The sequence below is a fragment of the Cnephaeus nilssonii genome (genome assembly GCF_951640355.1).
Source record: "Cnephaeus nilssonii genome assembly, chromosome: 8".
NCBI classification, from domain to species: Eukaryota; Metazoa; Chordata; class Mammalia; order Chiroptera; family Vespertilionidae; genus Cnephaeus; species Cnephaeus nilssonii.
Genome location: NC_137079.1, coordinates 17,260,266 through 17,280,303, shown reverse-complemented (window position 1 = coordinate 17,280,303; position 20,038 = coordinate 17,260,266). Strand labels below are relative to the sequence as shown.

At 39.7% G+C, this 20,038-nt stretch overlaps 1 protein-coding gene across 1 annotated transcript; it reads right to left on the bottom strand.

Annotated features, from left to right (window-relative positions):
* Nucleotides 1–6,635: 6,635 nt before the first annotated feature.
* LEPROTL1 (leptin receptor overlapping transcript like 1) lies at nucleotides 6,636–19,686 on the bottom strand. The gene is made up of 4 exons (XM_079779287.1): nucleotides 18,713–19,686; nucleotides 11,113–11,188; nucleotides 9,752–9,938; nucleotides 6,636–8,903 (listed from the first exon to the last, which is right to left on the bottom strand). Exons 1-4 carry the CDS (start codon nucleotides 18,726–18,728, stop codon nucleotides 8,787–8,789), a joined length of 396 nt encoding a protein of 131 aa, XP_079635413.1. The 5' UTR covers nucleotides 18,729–19,686; the 3' UTR covers nucleotides 6,636–8,786.
* Nucleotides 19,687–20,038: the final 352 nt, after the last annotated feature.

Sequence of the window (20,038 nt, the reverse complement as noted above, 5' to 3'; positions counted from 1 at the left end):
TTTTTCTACCCAAGTAGTTTTTATAAAGCAGACATAGGGAAAGTTCACTGATACTCATCCAGCCTGTAGACTCATCAATCCTTGTTCAATTCCACGGCATGGAAAAGGAGCCTCAGATGGAGAGTTTTGAGTTTGTCCTGGCAAGTCTTAGATCTTTCCAACTAGGGAAGTGCCAAGAAAGCCAAGTTCTACTTCTGCCCAAAGGATGCTACTCAGCCTAGGTGCCTGATCTCCTGGAGGCAATGAGCAGACAGCCTCTGAGGACCAGTTTGGTGGTGAAGCAGGTTCTGTAGGTGTGAAAGAACAGACTTGACACTGTACTCATAGGAGCACTGTAGAGACCAATAGGTTATAGGCACTGCAATGACTAATTTCTATAAAAGGACAAATGGCAATCATTAGTAATTTATCCGGATTAAAATGCCAATTACTAGACTGTAGATTCAAGTCACTTCCAACAGACTCTTCTTTACATGTTTATAACAGATGGTGTGGAAAACTTGGTTCCCTATCATTTCAGGGTTTGGCACTAAGGGGTGAAGGGGTAGTGATTATATTTATGTGACCTTTCTCAACTTCGCCTATTTCCAAAGCATCTCAGAAGAAATGCTCTAGTAAAATGGGTATACCTCTTCAGTATTTGATCCCTAATCACTGTTGATTGTGATGCTAGCCAGGCTGTCCTGTGGTGAAGTGGCCAGAGCACCTGTCCAGGAGGCAGAGGGTGTGGTTTAGTCCCAAACTAGCACTAAGCAGCTGTGTGACCCCCCAGCCATCCCCTCTCCAGGCCCAAGTTTCCTAGTGTAACAACACAAGAGGCAGATAAAATAGCCTTTACTCTGAAACCCAAAGGCATTATGATTACATAAGTGCTTTGTCAATTTTTCAGCACAGGAAAGAGTAAGGCATTTCCCTCTCAACCTACATTTACTTATCCAGCAAGAATTTTGCAGGAAGAAATAAACTTGCTGAGTGCCTAAGGTTCTTTATAACCAACTGGCATATTACATTTCCTACACTTATTTCCCACCATATAAAAATAACAAAGTCATATTTTTGTGGCTCATTAAAAACCTGAAGGAGTATTTCTCTAGTACCAATAAAACACCATTAACTACTCTGACTTTCCCTTCCTCAGTAATAGTTTTAATTTCTCAACCTATATTTGGCAGATGATAATTGTTGAATACTAATAATATTAATCTGCTTTGGGCCTCGTGTCCTGGAACAATGTGTAAGAATAGCTTGAGATCCCAGACTGTTTCTAAGGAAGTATCTTTGCCTCGCTTGGTTTTTACTGCATCTATTTTTTTAGAACCACCTGTTAAGTTATAATTGAGAGCCATATATTTATGTATATAATACAGGTGTTACCTTAGTTTAGTTGCATGGCCAACCTGAGTATGTTAAATTGAGTGACTTAGATGAATTCACTAGTGTGAAGCTATACGGGTGGCATTTTCTGGCATCAACTTACTAATGGGATATTTTCTACAACTTTGCCTCTAAATTGTTTGGAACTCAGATTGTATTTTCCTATAGAAAGAACATTATATTGACTCCTACTGGGTGACATTCATTGTAATGATCTGAATTCAAGGTCACATTGTTCAGGATAGAAGGAAAGAACAAAGATAAATTCCTCCTCATTTCTTAAATTATAAGTGAACCTAAGCACCTTTTATTTTTCTATTTTTTCCTATTTATAGTTATGTAAATGTGTGGACTTTGTTTAGATTCTGATTCAAAGTAGCCAATTGTAAAAGTGCATTTATAGGGGAAATTAGAACACTAACTGGATACTATAGCATTATTTTTAATTTTTTTAGGTATAATACTTGTTAAAAAATAGTCACATTTTACGGATACTCACAGATGAAATGATATCATGGATTTGTGTTTAAGTAACCTGGGGTATGGCAAATAGGGGACACACAGACAAAACAGACAGGACATGTTAAAAATCGTTGAACCTGAGTGATGGGGACATGGGTGTTCAACATATTCTACTTTTGTGTAGGTTTGAAAACTTACATGTAAACAAGTATGCAAAAGACTACTGGGTACCAAGGGCAGAGTGAAGCCAAATTAAGGAATTTCCCTTCCCTAATATCTTATGAAAAGAATAAAAACTGTAAAAATCACTGTGATGAGTATCCTTAATGATAACCCCCAATGATTCTCTTCCTGGAATTCACATTCTCCCACATTCAACCAACATTGGTCTGTGTGACAAATATTACATGACAGAGGTGATGGTACGTCATCTCTAAGACTAGTTCACAAAAGATAATGCAGTTTACCAGCTAATCTTAGCATCTTCACATTTTGACATTTTCTTCACTGCACCTCTGACCTACTCTCTATCTCCCTAAGACAGTAAGTTTGAGCTTTTGAAAATTGCTTCCTCCATTTAGAATGTTCTTGCTCAGATCTACATGTGGCTGCTTCTTCACATAACTCATGTCTCTGCTCAAGTGACACCTCACCAGGGAGAACGACCTCATCTAAAATAAATGCCCTCGCCCTAGCTGGTTTGGCTCAGTGGATAGAGCGTCGGCCTGCAGACTGAGGGGTCCTAGGTTCGATTCCGGTCAGGGGCACGTACCTTGGTTGCAGGCTCAATCCCCTGCCCTGGTCAGGGATCATGTGGGAGGCAACCAATCCACGTGTCTCTCTCACATCAATGTTTCTCTCTGTCTCTACCTCTCCCTTTCACTCTCTCTAAAAATCAATGGAAAAAGATCCTCTGGTGAGGATTAACAACAAAAAAAATAAACGTACTGTCCACCTCATCATTCCCTTCTCTTCACCCTGCTTTGTTTGCTTTACATGACTTTTCACGAATTGAAATTCTACTGTTTATGGTATCTATAGTTAAATAAATTAAAGGCCTGGATAGAGTTTCCTAAACAGGAACAAGGAAAGACATGAAACCATGCAAACATACTTTGTACTTTAGGTTTGAGAGAGAATATGATAATATGGCATCAGAAAAGCTGAAATATTTCGGGATATAGTAAAATGAGTATAAGACCTATACAGTAAAAACTATAAAATATTTGCTGAGAAAAATTAAAAACCAAAATAGATATACTGTGCTCATCAACTGAAAAACACAATATTGTGGCATATTATACTTTCTAAAGATGGATACCATAATATATTCCTTTCCATATGCTTTTTTTACAAAATAACATCGACACTTTTCCCATTGAGTGTTTATGGATATTTCCCTTGAAACTGGGCGAGGGGAAGGTAACTTTTTGACTAGCTTGACCAACAGATTATAGCAGAAGTGATGCTATATATCTTCCAATGTATGTCATAAAATTGCCATACACTTATGAATAGTTTTGGGACATCTGTTCTAGTCTGGCCATCACGTTGTGAGGAAGCCAAATTTCCATAGAGAGAAAGTGAAACAAAGGCGCCTGGCCTTCATCTTGGCTGAGCTCCCAATTAACAGCCAACACCAATTTGCCAGTCATGTAGGTAGCCCATCTGGGAAGATGATCCACCAGTCCCAAATTGAGCTACCTCAGCTGACCACATGGAGCAGAAATGAACCTTCACTGTTAAGCCCTGCCCAAATTGCAGATTTGTGCGCTATATAATTGATGGTTGATTTAAGCCAATAGGTTTGCGGGTGGTTTGTTATGCAGCAATAGTTAACTTAAGATTTTAATTCTCCTCCAATTTGATCGATAGATTCAATGTAATCCCAATCAAAATCCCAGAGGCTTTTTAAAAACAGAAATTGACAAGCTAATTCTAAAGTTTATATGAACGTACTAAGAACTTAGCATAGATAAACAATTTTGGAAAAATTGAAGAGTAGGCAGGCTTACTAAAGTAGATTCACACTTACATGGTTATTTTTTACAAAAGTGCCAAAGTGCTTGAAAGGGATAAGGATAGTCTTAACAATAAAGTGATGGAAGTGAAAATTCATGTGGAGAAAAAAAGGAGCAACGCTTATTTCATATCACACACAAACATATCTTGAAATGAATCACAGGCCTTACTATAAGAGGTAAGTCTATAAAACTTTAGAAGGAAACGGAAGAAAAATCTTCATGACTTTAGAGGTAGTCAAAGCATGCTTAAAACTCAGAAAAAGCAGTAACAACTTTTAAAAGAAAAAATTTGGTAACTGACTTATCAAAAGGAAAAAAAAAACTTCTGCTTTTTAAAAGACATTATGAAAGCAAAATACAAACCTTAGAATGGGAGTAAAATAACATAATACATATAATCTGACACAGGACTTTACAACTCAGTGAGGCCACACAATAAAAATGTGCAAAAATTTGAATACACACTTCACAAAAGAACATACTTCACTTTTTAGCTATTATAAATAATGTATAAGCTTTTGTGTAGGTATTTTCAGTTCTATTGGGTTATGTCTAGGAGTGGAATTGCTGGATCATATGGTAATTATGTTTAACCTTTTTTTTAAAATTTTTTACTTTTTTTGTTAATCCTCACCCAGGAATATTTTTCCATTGCTTTTTTAGGGAGAGTGGAAAAGAAAGGGAAAGACAGAGAGAAACATCAATGAGAGAGAAACACATCGATTGGTTGTCTCCTGCTGAGCCCCAACCAGGGCCAAGGCCAGGGAGGAGCCTGCAACCAAGGCACATGTCCCTGACCAGAATCGAACCCAGGACCCTTTGGTCCACAGGCTGATGCTCTATCCATTGAGCCAAACCAGCTAGGGCTATGTTTAACTTTTTGAGGAACTGCATGTTTTACACAACAGCTAAGTCATTTTAAAACCCAAATAATGTATGAAGGTTCCAATTTTTCTGCATCCTCGCCAACTTATTAGGCCATGGTATTTTGTGGAAGAGCCACACTCAGGGGGCCAAAGAGCCGAATGTGGCTCGCGAGCCGCAGTTTGCCAACCATGGGCCTAGGGGATGTGAAATGGTATTTCTTTGTGGTTTGCCTTTGGATTTCCTTAATGACTAATAATGTTGAGCATTTTCTCATGTGCTTACTGGCATTTATATCTTCTTTGGAGAAATGGCTATTTGGATGTTTCCCATTTCTTAATCAGGTTGTCTTTCCACTGTTGAGCTATATTTTGGATATGTAATCCTTATGATATATAACTTGAAAATACCTTCTATCTGTAGGTTGTCTTTTCACTTTCCTGATAGTGTCCTTTGAAGCACAAAAGGCTTACATTTTTGATGAAGCACAATTTATATATTTTTCCTTTGGCTGCTTGTTGCTTGTCATACCTAAGAAACCATTGCCTAATCCAAGGTCATGAAGATTTATACTTTTGTAAATCTCAGATTTTCATAGTTTAGATTGTACATGTAGGTCTACGATTCATTTTGAGTTAATTTTTGAATACAGTGTAAGGTAAGGTTTCAATTTCAATCTTTTGCATGTGGACATCCAGTTGTGTTAGCACCATTTGTTGAAAATACTATTCTTTCCCCCACTGAATTGCCTTGGCACCTAAAGTTGATTTTTAAAGATAAGAACAACAAAAATCATTGCAGTGCTTGGGGGAGGTCTCCACTAGAAGGGCCCCATATCTGTAACCCTGAGGTCAGAAAGTTTCCTCTACCACCCCAAGGTCAGGAAGGCACTGCCAAAGTCACAAATCTCCTACGTCTGGTTAAAAGCAGTGGAATGCAGAATCTTGTCCACCCCTGAAAAAACTTCTGCCAAAGCCTGCACACCACTGCTGGCAGACAATGAAGATCTTTTGCTTTTGTTCAGGTTTCCAATTAGCAAATGATAGTTCTTTCCTTGGAATGAAAGAAAATTAGGAGGCTTGTAACAGAATAAGAGCTTCCTGGTCTTTACTGAGAGAAAGGGCAATACATGATTATATGAATGTGCATGTCCCACCAATTTTATACATCACAAAGCATTCTGAGATCTAAAACACACACGTATCACTAACAGTAATGCTGCATGGCTGTTTTTTATATTTGATACGTTAACTAAAAGTTATATGAGACTTATAAAATCTAGTCAAATTTTATATAAATATTCTAGAGTTACTCTAGAAATCTGGATTATTCTGACAATATCTCCCAAATCATATCAGACACTAAGAACCGGAATTTTATAAAATATATAATGAGACTATAATTAGGATAAGTTGGGACAAGATTCAATTTTGATAAAAGAGAGTACTTTTCTCTGTTCAAATTGTACTACACGGATTAATTTTTTACTTTTAACTGTTTGAAATTTTTACTAAAAACAAAATACTCTAATAATAAGCGGTAATAGAGATATTAAAACATGCAGTCATAAAAGCGTCCTGAAAATTTAAGGCCAAGTACAACCTTGACTTTAGATTATCAGTAATCTTTTCATGTCAACAAAACCTTCTATTGCTGTTTTTGTAAAAGGTTGGGTAAAAACTACTGCCTAGATTACCAATCCTATTACTAAAGCTGAAAGTTCATAGGGCTTCATTGTAATATTTATTACTATGATTTCAATTTAATTTTGGAAGTGAAACTTCTGAAAGTCTAATGTTATAACTAATGTCATTCTTGCTTTCTATCACACTATTAAAATGGATAATGCACTTCAGAAACTGAAGTGTGGAGTACACATTTTCATTTCAAAAACACCCACAAACTAAAAAAGATATTTAAAATCTTTATTGTTTCATCATCAAAAGTTTTCTTTCCATAGAAGAATGGCAATGAAGTATCAGTGCATGTTCTATGGAAAATTCATACCTCAAGTAACTAGCTTAGAAATCAGAGACAGCACTATGTCAAGCTAGTGTGCAAGATCAAAGACACAATGCCGCCAATGCAATCAGTATACAGAAAGAATATGCAGCTGTTAGAAAAGGAGTCTATGGCCAAGTGACTGAAACAGTTGCAGTGCACTGTGCTGACATTCTAGAACAGAAAATGGGGAATGACTAAAGAATGTACTTCCTGCCAAAAAAATCGAGATTACAGGCACTGAGTTCCCAACCGTTTCACCAGCTAATTCATGTGAACCTGTACCTTCCTCTTTAAGACTACAGTACTATAACACTGCAAGCCATCTTCAGCCTAATGTGTAAATGGGACAACCACATGCAGATATTTCATTCTGCTTCCCATCTCACAGCTAAAGTAACAACTTGGGTGCAGCTTTATAAACCTGTGGCCTTTAGGCATCTTTAGTAAAAAGATGACCAAACCTGAAATTTGTTCCCATTTTCTTGAAAACTTTATAAAATAACAAAAGATAGATGTCATGATTACTCAGTTTTGTCTGAAGGCAAGACAATTTTTTATGGAAGTATACTGAATAAACATACAAACAAATGTCCTTAACAAAATACTGTCAGACCAACTTAAACATTTTCATAACAAGCTCCTGAAAAAAGTACTGATAACTGTGAGCTGCAAATAACCACTACAATCTGATCATGCCTGGTTACTGGGAATTTTCAGGTTGGGTTTGTGTCTGAAGCTGGATTTGGCTACTTTGCATTAATTCACACAATAAATGCCATTTAAAAGGAAACAGCAGCTCTATCGTGATGGAATAAAGATGAAAACAATTGAGAGGTATACAGGAAACTTGTCTTAAATAGTTTTAAATTACATATAACATTAGAGAATAAGAACTACAATTACCATCGTCTAAATCTTAAATTGTTAATGCATGAATTATCTGCAGGATTAACAAGTCAATTGTTAATCATGCCAAGGCCTTGTGGGGCAGGGGGCACTCTGAATGTATGGCATAGCAATTACTTTCCAGGTGAGTTAAAAACCTCTGATTTAAAGTGTTATTAAACTATATTTGAAGTTATTTTACTTACTATATTCACTGTATAAAATAAGTTAAAAGGAGGGAGCAAGGATAGGTTTTCTGTATATATAATGCAAACATCTTTCCCTTATCAGTAGTAGTTCCACAAATGTCTATTTTACCTATGGTAAAATATGAAAGGCTGATAAAAGATCAAAAATTTCCCTTATAAATAGAAATAGGACTCAAAAAATGAAATTTCAACATCATTTCCTTCCACAATGTAACTCTTTAACTATCATAAACATAAATAAAAACCTTATCTCAAAAATCTGTTTTTACACCCTTACCTTAAAGTTTAACAAAAAAATTCTTCAAACAATTGAGAAGAAAAGCACTCCTTTGTAGCAATTCCATAAAATAATTTTCAATTCACAAAACATCTGCTTACTGGCAAAACCAGCACGGGCATCAATGCTTGGCCCTTCTGAGGTATAAATGCAGCTATATTTGCACTGAGTATATAGTCTATAAGGTATGCCAACAGTCCGAATGTTTGCATAAAATTGGGAGTGATGTCATCCTGACTGATTGAAACTTATTTTTATAACTTTTTGTAATAATGAAGCTTAAATAATTTTAAAAGATATACTTTAGCCCAGTAATATCCTGCAGAAATCTAATTCCTAACCAATGTGAATGGTTATTACATGTAAAAAAAATTTTAACACTGCATATTGATAAAAAAAAATTGAACAAGAGAAGCACATAAATATTTAAATTCAGCAGGACACCACAGAAAGCATACTATAGATAAGTGTGAAATCAGTCAAGCTTTTTTTCCAAAAGAGAAAATCCTTTTAATCCTTTAGCAAGTCTCTGTGAAAATAGTATGCTTACAATAAAAGGGAGAAGGGAGTACCTAGAACACCCCAACAGGCTTGCTATACCATTCAGCATTGCTGCCCCATCTCCTGTGTGCATGGATGGCCAACAAATGACAAGAAGTCCACTTGACAATAGTTCAGTAATTTCTTTCACCACTGCTGCCAGCTGAAGTCGTCATTGCTTCCAAAGACCAAGAAAAAGCCCAGTATAGTTGCAAAGATGACTGTGTTTCCTGTGAGAACAAGTGCACAAGCTCCCCACGCAATCTATGGAAATAAGATATAAACATTCAGTTAATAGACATATGAAAACAAAATGAAAAGCAAAGCAAGGCTCTAGTTATGTGCCAATCATGATGTAAAACACTTCTGAACACTTAATAGTACCTCTATTTTACTGTTTGTATTTATCTCTAGTTCCTTTAAAAAGAGAAAGTCATGGAAAGATGATTCACTATTCAAAACAAGCTTGTTGCCTTCTGGGCTATGAGGAGGCAGCATAGAATTCTACAATTTTCTGTTCATAAAGAAATTTGCTCCAACTCTTCTTTAGTGAATCTAAAATTTTATCTAGAGAGCAGGTTAAAAAACAAAAACAAACAAAAAAACCCAATATATAGAGAGCAGATTATATTGACAGTATCAGAGGTGAAAACATACTCATGTACATTCCTTTAAAGGGGCAGGAGCCAGTCCCCATCTGTTCTGTCTTCTCTACTTCCCCAGAGACGAAAGAGGGAACCTATGACTGGGGAGTTTGGGAGGAAGAACTGAGTATACGTAACCCAGCCTTCTCTTTTGTACTTCCCCACCTGCAAAGAATACAAGATTTCCTTGGGTCTTCCCTGTTTCGAGCTGTACAGCACAGGTCTGTGGCTGTTCAGCACCTGGTTGATTAGCTTTTGTGCCCAATTCTGACAGCAAAGTACCGGTAAGCCAAACATGCTGCACACCTGAGCCACGCTCTCCAATATCATTTTTATCAGCTAACAACAAAAGTACGTTTGTAAATCTCTATCCTAGAGGCTCCCTTGTCTCATCACTTTTTCGTGTCATTTTAACAAAAAGTTTTTCCTGAAAAACACTTTATATTAGTGAAGAATGTGTTCACTTACTAGGTGTGCTCTGGCAAATACAATAGGGAGTCCGAAAGCTGAGACAACAATGCCTGTTGTAAGAAATATGGCAAGTTCCTTACAAGCGTTACTCATAGCATCTGTATCATCCACTAGTCTTCTTGCTATGCAGTATGGAATAGGTGAAAGGATGTAAAAAAACAGAACAAAGAGGGGCCAGTATTGGCTAGAAAAAGAAAAAAATAAGTTAATGTAGTTTTGCTATTTATGTCATTTTCAACACATAAAATATGCTTTTTAAAAATAAGGACCAAAGGAATATTACAATGCACAAAACATGATACAACTTAAACATAAGCTATAACCTGAACACCAAAAAGAGGAACATTCAGAATCATAGTATTCCCAATGTTAATTATGATACAATTAGTAAAATATTTCTTATATTAAAAGAAAATGCTTTATAAATTAAAACAGTTGGAATCAAGGCCTAAAATTTAAACTATATTTTATTTTACGTTATAAATAAAGAGGCATATGGAAAATGGGAATGTTATCACAGTGATTTTTAAATTCAAAAGTCATGCCCTTGACTTCAATGATATCCTGCCTTAGCATAGAGCTGGAACACCTCCAAACTTTTCTTAGGTCACTAGGAACTACCCAAATATAAAAAATCAAAGTAGAGAAAATGAACTGAAAGTAATATTGAAAACTTTAAGCCAGAATATAGAATTTATTACAATAAAGATAGATGGCTTTTAGTCTATAGTTCAGCTACTGTATTGTCATTTATAAATGACAATAAAATTATAGTTATGTGAGACAGTATTACTGAGGGGAAACTGTGTGAAGTGTACCAGGGGCTGCTCTGTACTATTTTTACAAATTCTGATAGTCCATAATTATTTTAAAATACAAGGTTAAACTAAAATACACATCAGAGTGAAGATTCATTCATACAGGCTTATACTAAGCAAAGATTTATCTATGTTTTTACTAAAAATCTCTTCCTAAATATTTTTGAGAATAGAAAAAAATTACAAATGAACATATGCTTAAGAAAAAACCTCAAACAATACAAAAGCACAAAAAGAGAAAACTCAAAGTTGCCCACATCTCCTCTGCCTTTTCCTTCCTCCTCTCCTCTTAAGCTTCTTGTGGACCCTTCCATCTTTCTATTGGATAAAAACTTTAAAATTATGAATAAATCATTGCACTTTTCCATTTAACAATATATCTTGAACTTTACGTATTAGCAATTACAGCGCTTCCTCATTCTTTATAAGATGGTTTCTCAGGATTACTTCTACAGCAGTAAAAAAATTTTTTTTGAGCTTTAAAAGCAGAAAAATGTTATTCTTATATATGCAAAAAAACCCCACAAACATTTTACATACTTGTATATTGGAAGGGCACATCCAAGCATCAAAAACATCAGCCCAATTGCTCCTCCAAAGGACAAACTAATCAAAGCTGCAAAGTAAATAAAAAGTCAAGTAGAAATAGTAATTAAACTAAATCAGTATTATTATTATTATTAGCAGTCTGAACATTACTTGTAATCCCATAAGTAAAAAAGCAAAACAATACACACAAAACCAAATGTACTGAAAGTGAGTTACCTTTCAAAGTGTAAGTTACCTAGTCACACAGTAAGTCTTCTGTAGCATCTTCAAGGCAAAATGAAGCAATATTGATTTTCAAAGCCCTGACCTTTTGCTAGCACACCACTGAATTCCCTGATTCTGTTCTCAATCTACAAGATCAATGCTCCTCCAGGCGTCAGTATTATATTTACTCCACAGATCACTATAGTTCTGAAAAGCAATTATGTGGAGAAACTCCGCACTGTCAGCTTTACTGGACTTGTCCTCCTTTGGGAAAATCTGTCTGGCTCAGGTTTTGCTTCTTATACATTGCAAATGTACACAAAACTGATAAGATAGTTTCTCAAGTTATACACACATACTTATTATACAAAGCATTATATTTTATAAAGGGTTTTCACATATATCAGTGAATAGAAACAACTTTCTTGAATAGGCATAGTTAATCAATGGCCTAGAATTAAGCAAATAAATAAATGATCAATTTATTTCCAGTTCTATATAACCGGCATTTCTGCAACTATGTGCCTAAAAGAATAACGTCTTTTTTTAGTGATGTAGTTAAAATCCCAAAGATTTGTAGAAAGCCTAAAAGTTGTCAAGACAAAAATCTAACATATACAAACCAAAATAAATTATACAGGGGTTAAATGTTGCCAAGTACTACTGATATACTTCTCTGAATTAAAGTGAGCAAAATCAAGGAATCCCACTGACGTGGTAGCCTGGCACATTTAGTTTTCATCATTGATGTAGGTCAGTGGTCGGCAAACTCATTAGTCAACAGAGCGGCAAACCGCGGCTCGCGAGCCAGTTTGCCGACCACTGATGTAGGTCTTATCAACCCTGAACACATTTACTTAGTCCTTAATGTCATAATATTTTCAGTTACTTAAAGAAAAATTTGCATTTTAATTTTACAGCAAATGAAGTTTATTAGTACAAGGAAATACAATGTAAATGATTAGGGAAATACTGAATTTACCATATGCTTTGTTCAGTTAAATATAGGTCTTCATAATCTGCCCTGTTTACTTCCCCTGACACACATCGATCACAAGAGGCCACTCACCCTTGCCCTCTGCACTCCAGTGACACTGGCCCTCTCTCCTTTTCTGGGAATCAGCAGGTTCCCTCATCTATGTGTTCGTTGCACGTGTTGTCTCTTCTACCTCAGACAGAGCTTTATTCATTCATTTCACTCAAAAAATATTTACTGAGCACCAAATATGTAACAGGCGCTGGGGATATGTTAATAAATGAGATACGGCCCTTTCACATGCAGGGAGCTTGCATTCTTGTCCTCCTACTCCTTCCTCTTTCCTCCAAGTTAATTTAGACTCTTCCTTCAGATCTCAGCTCAATTATTTCTTCCCCGGTAAATTTTTTCCAAACCTCCTATTATATTCATTCATTCAAGAAATAGCTATTGAGCACCTAATGTATGTCACACACAGTTCCTGATTCTGAAGATAAAGCAATGAAAAAAATCAAAGCTCTTGCCCTGGCCAGTGTGGCTCGGTCGGTTGGAGCAATGTCAGTACACCAAAAGGTGGTAGAATCCATGGCATGTGCAGAAGGCAGCTGATTGATGTTTCTCTCTCTCTCGATCTCTCCTCTCTAAAATCATTAAAAAAAAAAAAATTCAAAGCTCTTACTCTCATGAAGCTTACATTCTAGCAGTAGAATAAATAATATTTAAAGAGTCAGCCAGCCATCGCTGGTTGGGTGCCAACCTATGATCCAGGGGGTCACAACCTATGAACTTGGTCAGGGCACATGCCCAGGTTGCGGCTCAATCCCCAGGGTGGGGCCTGCAGGAGGCAGCCAATCAATGATTCTCTCTCATCACTGATGTTTCTCTCTCTCTCTCTCTCCCTCCTCTCTGAATTCAATAAAAATATATTTAAAAAAATTAAAAAGTCAGCAAATAAATGTCAAGTGCCATGAAAAAAAATCAGATTGGGTAAGGGGCGGGAGTGCTATTCTAGACACAGAGGCATGGGGAGGCATCTCTGATGAGGTGACATCTGAGTAGACACCTATATGAAATGAGAAAGTGGACCCTGTGGACATCTGGGGGAACTCTGCAGAGGGACATGCACGTGCAGAGGCTCTCCTTACACCAAGCATGTCAAACTCAAAGGCTAACACGGGCCAAATAAACAAGGTTTAAGTTTATGTGGGCCGCAAAAACCCCAAAAGCTTCAATTTTCATAAAAAGTAGGTTTACTGCGATAGAGACATGCTGAATACAAAGGGCTGAAGTAAATGAGTAATCGTTAACACAAAATAATAGAACATTTTAATGAAAATTAATATTTTTTCTTGAACATTAACTCACCAGACACTGAATAACTGCACAAATTAATAAGTGCAATGCAAATAAACCTATTTTTCTTGTTCTCCGAAAGTGAAATATTTCCTGTTGCGCACACCAAACAAGTCAGTACAAGACCAATAAGGTGGCAATCGGCTGCTAAAATATTCGATGCTAGTATTAGTGGAGAGAAATGGTGCGCCTGCACGGAAGGCATGGAAGGGAAATGAATGCAACACGATTCTAGTAATCAGTCATTAGTGAACGTTGTAGTTTGTTATTAATAATCCTATATAATAAAAGGGTAATATGCAAATTGACCCTAACAGGGGAATGACCAGGAACAACTGGTCGCTATGATGTGCACTGACCACCAGGGGGCAGACTTCAATGCAGGAGCTGCCCCCTGGTGGTCAGTGCGCTCCCACAGGGGGAACTCCACTCAGCCACAAGCTGAGCTGATGGCAGCAGCCTCTCCCGCCTCCTCAGCAGCGCTAAGGATGTATGACTGATGGCACAGGCGTCCTCAAACTACGGCCCGCGGGCCACATGCGGGGTTTTTGCTGTTTTGTTTTTTTACTTCAAAATAAGATATGTGCAGTGTGCACAGGAATTTGTTCATAGTTTTTTTTAAACTATAGTCCGGCCCTCCAACGGTCTGAGGGACAGTGAACTGGCCCCGTTTAAAAAGTTTGAGGACCCCTGGTAGGACATCCCCCAAGGGCTCCTGGGCTGCCAGAGGGGATGTCTGACTGGCAGTTTAGGCCTGATCCCCAGGGAGTGTTCCTAAGCTGGCAGGTGGACATCTCCCGAGGGGTCCCAGATTGCGAGAGGGCACAGACCGGGTAGAGGGACCCTCCCCCCCCCCCGCAGTGCATAAATTTTCATGCACCAGGCCTCTAGTTATGTATAACAGGATATTGTAAAAATTAAGTTACAAAATTTTTATTAAAACGTTTCTTACATACCGTTTTATTGGCTGGGCTGCATAAATATTCGTTATGGGCCGCATGTGGCCCGTGGGCCGAGAGTTTGACATGCTTGTCTTACACTGTACACCTCCCCTTTGTTCAGTTATCACAGCTGTGATTTACATTGATTTGTATTTGTCTTTCCTTTTAAACTGTTGGCTCCACAAGAGAAAACGTTTTTCTGTTGTTGATGCTCATGCCTCAGCACTTAACACTTAAATGATAATTAATATCGGTAGAATTAATGAAAGGAATGAAAGGGGTGGGTGGGAGAAAGGGAGGGGAGCAGAGTGGGGAGGGGGAGGGTGGAAGAGCAGGAGTAGAGGCGAGTTGGGGGGGGGGGGGAGGATGGGGAGGATGGGGAGGGAAGGGGAAGATAGTGTGTGTGCCTGATATAGTAGGGTAGATAGATACAGCCCTTAACTGAAAATCGGGAGATGCTGGGTCCTATCTCTTATCAGCCTTCTACTAGCTGTCTAAATACAGTGATTACATCTGAGAGTCAGTACTTTCTCCTATGAGAGCTGTACTAGATCTGAAATGTAAATAATTCTCTGAACACTAGAGATATTTGTCATCTCTGCTTTTTTTTAAAAGATATATCTTATTGATTTTTTACAGAGAGGAAGGGAGAGGGATAGAGAGTTAGAAACATCGATGAGAGAGAAACATCGATCAGCTGCCTCCTGCACACCCCCCACTGGGGATGTGCCTGCAACCAAGGTACATGCCCTTGACCGGAATCGAACCTGGGACCCTTCAGTCCACAGGCCCACGCTCTATCCACTGAGCCAAACTGGTTACGGATCTGCTTTTTTTTTTTTTTTTTACTGTAGTTGCCAAATAGCTAAGTTCACCACTATAAATACTACACAGGAACACCTTATTCATTCAGAAGCCCATTTACCCAGAATATATATAGCTTAGAATCCTGTAGGAAACAAAGGTCACTAAAGAGACAAAATATATGTCACAAAACCCATACACTAAAGCTAATATTGTTTTTTAAAAATATGTTTTTATTGATTTTTGAGAGGAAGGAAGAGAGAGAAACATTGATGGGTTGCCTCCTGCACACGCCCTACTGGGGATCTAGCTGCAACCCAGGCATGTGCCCTGACTGGGAATCAAACCAGTGACCTTTTGGTACATAGGCTGATGCTCAACCAACTGAGCCACATCAGCCAGGGCATAACGTTAACATTTTTAATAAACAGACCCTTAGGCTCTTATTCAGAGGTTATTTATTCATATTTTGTAATACAATTACTGTATGTGAATTTAAGCAGAATGAAACATTTTTATTTTATTTTTTAAAAATATATTTTTATTGATGTCAGAGAGGAAGGGAAAGGGAGAGACAGAACATCAACAATGAGAGAGAATCGTTGATCGGCTGCCTCTGGCATACCCCACACTGTGGATGGTGCCCTGACCAGGAATCCAACTGTGACCTCTTGAATCACAGGTCAATGCTCAACCACGGAGCCATGCTGGCCGGGCAAAACATTTTTATTTTAAAGAATCATCTAGGCATATATGTTTTCAATAGCAATTCATGTGTCCAGAACAAAATTAAGTGAAAAGATCAGTTACCCATATCTTGTGACATAAAATTTTGTACGTTTGATTATCTTGTTCCCCATATCAAAACAAATGAGAAAGAGGAGGTAGAACTGCATATAAGCAAGATCTGGCCTCTGACAGGGAGGAGACTGAAAAGAAAAAAAAAAAGTAAATCAGGCAGAAAAAATCTCCAAAAGCATACCAGTTTTCCGTCATCTTGGCCAAGCGGCAAGTAGCCTTAGGACTTGGTCTCTGAGGGTAACTCTGTTCTGTGACAGAGAACAATTATTTATGTTCTTATATAAAAAAAGAAAAACTAAATTCTTAAAAACTTAAAGAAAGACACTTCTTTAAAAAAAAATCAAGGAACTAAAATAAGGTATGATTCAGGTATAAAAAAATAATTTTATGTGATGCCGAAACCGGTTTGGCTCAGTGGATAGAGCGTCAACCTGCGGACTCAAGGGTCCCAGGTTCGATTCCGGTCAAGGGCTTGTACCTTGGTTGCGGGCACATCCCCAGTAGGGGGTGTGCAGGAGGCAGCTGATCGATGTTTCTCTCTCATCGATGTTTCTAACTCTCTATCCCTCTCCCTTCCTCTCTGTAAAAAATCAATAAAATATATTTTTTAAAAAATAATTTTATGTGACCTGTCACCTCCTAGTCATACTGGATAAAAGCCAATGGGGTTTAAATAAAGTGCTAAAAAGTGTTCCCAAAACTTTTAAAGTTTCTCCAGTATTATGAAATCAGGAACTAGGCTGATTTATATACAAATTTCATCATTTGTGTATAAATGGTTGTCCTAGATGACATCAACAAGACAAGAATTTATACTGTCATTGAGTGATGCAACATTTGGAAGCAATCTTAGATGAGTCTGATTTCTCTTCCCAAAGCCTCCACAGTAGTGATGGATGGAACAGCCCAATTATCTAAACTATATCTAGAGACAGAGTGCTGGTTCTGTGATTACAAAGAAATTAGGATAGAAAAGGGGACCAGTTCCCTAACCTAGCAGTTACCAGAAAAAGCCAATATATAACAAAGCAACAGCCAAGTGGCTCAAGAAATAATTGATTCCAATTATAGCAACACTCCTTAATAAAACAGGCCAACAGGAAGAAAATATCTTGATAAATAGTCATACTCGTAACAATCAGAAAATCTTACTGAAACAAAAAATGTTAAGTACAATTCCATCTAAGACACTTTCACCCAGTTAATATTTATTTACCTAGGTTTACAGGAAGAAATTACAGTTATTTTAAGAGACTCCTGCATTAATGACACTGAAGAAATGGGGAAGGACAGGGAACCTGGCAACATCCTAAAAACCACAGCCTTCTACCCTAACTGCCTTTCACACACAAACATTTAAAAGGGTCTATTATGATTCAAAAGGAGAGTATAAAGGCTCTCCGTTGCTCAGATGACAACGTTTCATATGGGAAACAAAATGTTTCCAGAAATGAAAAATAAACAAGAAACAGTTTTTTGTTTTTTTTTAAAAAAGTGACTCTGGGAAAGAAGCTCAAAAGTTGTCCTTAAAGGAAATAAAAGACAGAGAAAAAACACTGCTATCCAAGTTCTTCACTTCCTGCTTTGCTGCCCCTTTTACAAAGCCGCAGGTCAGGAAATCAATGAAGTTCATTGAAAACGCTGTTAATGGTATCTGCTGCTAATCACATGAACAAAACTACCAGTTGGGAAGAATGCAACCACCTTCCTATTTCTAAAGAAAAGATACGATCAAACGACTAATTTTTTTTACTAAGTTTTAAGCTATTTCATCTTTTTAAAAACCCAACTAAACAAAAACTCTGAAATGTGAAAAAGCCTCAACCTGCAAGTGTGGAGAGGGCAGAGAAGAGGAACACTGGGGAGTTGCCTACAGGGTCTAGCCTCCGGCACACCCCCCACAAGTCACCATACACCAGCTACAGGAGCGTGGAGAGCTCTGAGCCCGGGTCCGGGGAGGATGCGATCGCCGAGGTTTCGGGAAGAGCCGTCTTAACCCTTCCGGGGCGTTGCAGCGCGACTGGGTTCGGCTCAGCGCCCCAAGATCGCACTTGTGCCTTTAAGTGGGAAATGACACTGATTTTCCGTAACTGGCATCTCTCGCGGTCTCAGCCCCCTCAAACGCACACGCTGCCCCCCTCTACCTGGGATGCAAACTCCTGCAAAACGAGTTGCTGCGGGACTTTTCACAGACCGCGGACCACTTCATTCTTTGTCCGGGGGGCGATGGGCGGGGGGAGAGAGGCTGCGGAGACGAGCTCAAAGTGGGGGCTGGCCGAGGAGCCGGGAGCCCGGCCGTCCCATCCGGGAGGCCGCCGCGCCCACCTCCGCTCAGAGGCTGGGAAGCTGCGCGGGCGGAGGCGGGGGCAGGGATTCGGGGTCGGCCTCCGGCGCTGGGACCCCGCGGCGCGCGCTGCGGCCGGGGCGGTGGCGTGCGGGGGCCGTGGGGGACACCCTCCCCCTCGCTGCGGGCGGCCACCCAGCCCTCCCGGGCCCTGCGCCCCAGGCCCACCTTTGATGCCAGCCATGGCGGTGACGTCGCTCCTGGCTCCAGGACCCGAGGCGGCGGCAGCGGCGGCGGCCGGGAGACCAGAGACGCGCGGCGGCGGCGGCGGCGACCAGACAACACCCGGAAGTGCGCGACGCAGTACTTCCGCCGGCGGCTCGCACTCGCGCAGGGGCGCGGGGGGCGCGGGGGACTCCGGGGGCGCGCGGGCTGGGGACTAGCGGGCCGACCCCTTCCTTCCCGGCTCGGGTCCTCGGCAGATCGCCGCCCTCGGAGGCGCTCCCCGCAGCCCGTTTCCGGGGCGTGCCGGCGCCGGCCCGCGTTGCTCCTCGGGTGGCGGAAGCCCCATTCCGAGGCTCCTCTCTGGGACCCCGCAATGTTCCTCCTTCTTCTTCGAGGAGGAGGGAGCCTCGACGCTTGCGAGGCGTGGTGTGATGTCTTTGGGAGAGAATTTGCGCTCTTCACAGCGCACCCATTTCTCCTCCCAGCCTTGCGATAAAGGAGAAGCACGGCTAGTCTGTTCTTGGCTCCTTGGGTTCCGACCCAGAACTAGGGTTCGGGGAGACCCATCTCCTGAGACGGTGAAAAAGGTGGATTTAGTACAAACGCGATCTCTTGGGAGTCAGTGAGAATCGCTGTGCTGTTGTTTTTTGTTTGTTTGGACAAACGGGGCTAGAAAAGAGAAAGCAGCAGAGGTACAAATGCATTTATTTAAGTCATCGTAGAAATGTATTGGACATTTACTATGTTGGGAACAGGGCTAGGGATTGAGGTCAGCAAAACTAGGTACGGTTTCTGCCCTCCAGGAGCTTGAAGTTTAGTGAGAGAGACAGACAGACACACAAAAAAGCGTGAAATTTCGACAAGGATACTTGCTAGGAAGATGGGTAAATAGTCCTAGGAAAGCCTTCGATTTAGATCGGTCAATAGATTTCCCAGAGGAAGGAACAATGGAGGAAGGAACAGGTGTGTAACTAGGGAAGAGGGAGAAGCATTCATTCGGAGGGGATTGTGTTTGTGGAGGGGGTGGAGGTGATGGATGAGCTTGGCCAGCAAACTGGGAGCCTGGAGCTTGGTCCGCTGGAGAAGAGAGAAAGATGAGTGGGATTGCTGGGGTTTGGGGTGGGCAGTATGGTTACACAGCAAGGTCCTGTAGAAGGAGGCTCCGCCCCCTCCTCCCAGCAGTGAATCTTTTTTTTTATTTTTTTAAAAATTTCTTTATTGATTAAGGTATCACATATTTGTCCTCATCCCCACCCCCCCATTCCCATCCCAAACCCCTCCCCACGCATGCCCCCACCCCCCTGTTGTCCGTGACCACTGGTTAGGCTC

Coding starts and splice junctions, on each gene's coding strand:
- LEPROTL1 (XM_079779287.1), bottom strand. Junction 9,939..11,112: donor TGTGCCCTTCCAATATACAA/GTATGTAAAATG, acceptor TTCTTTTTCTAG/CCAATACTGGCCCCTCTTTG. Junction 8,904..9,751: donor TATTTGCCAGAGCACACCTA/GTAAGTGAACAC, acceptor TTATTTCCATAG/ATTGCGTGGGGAGCTTGTGC.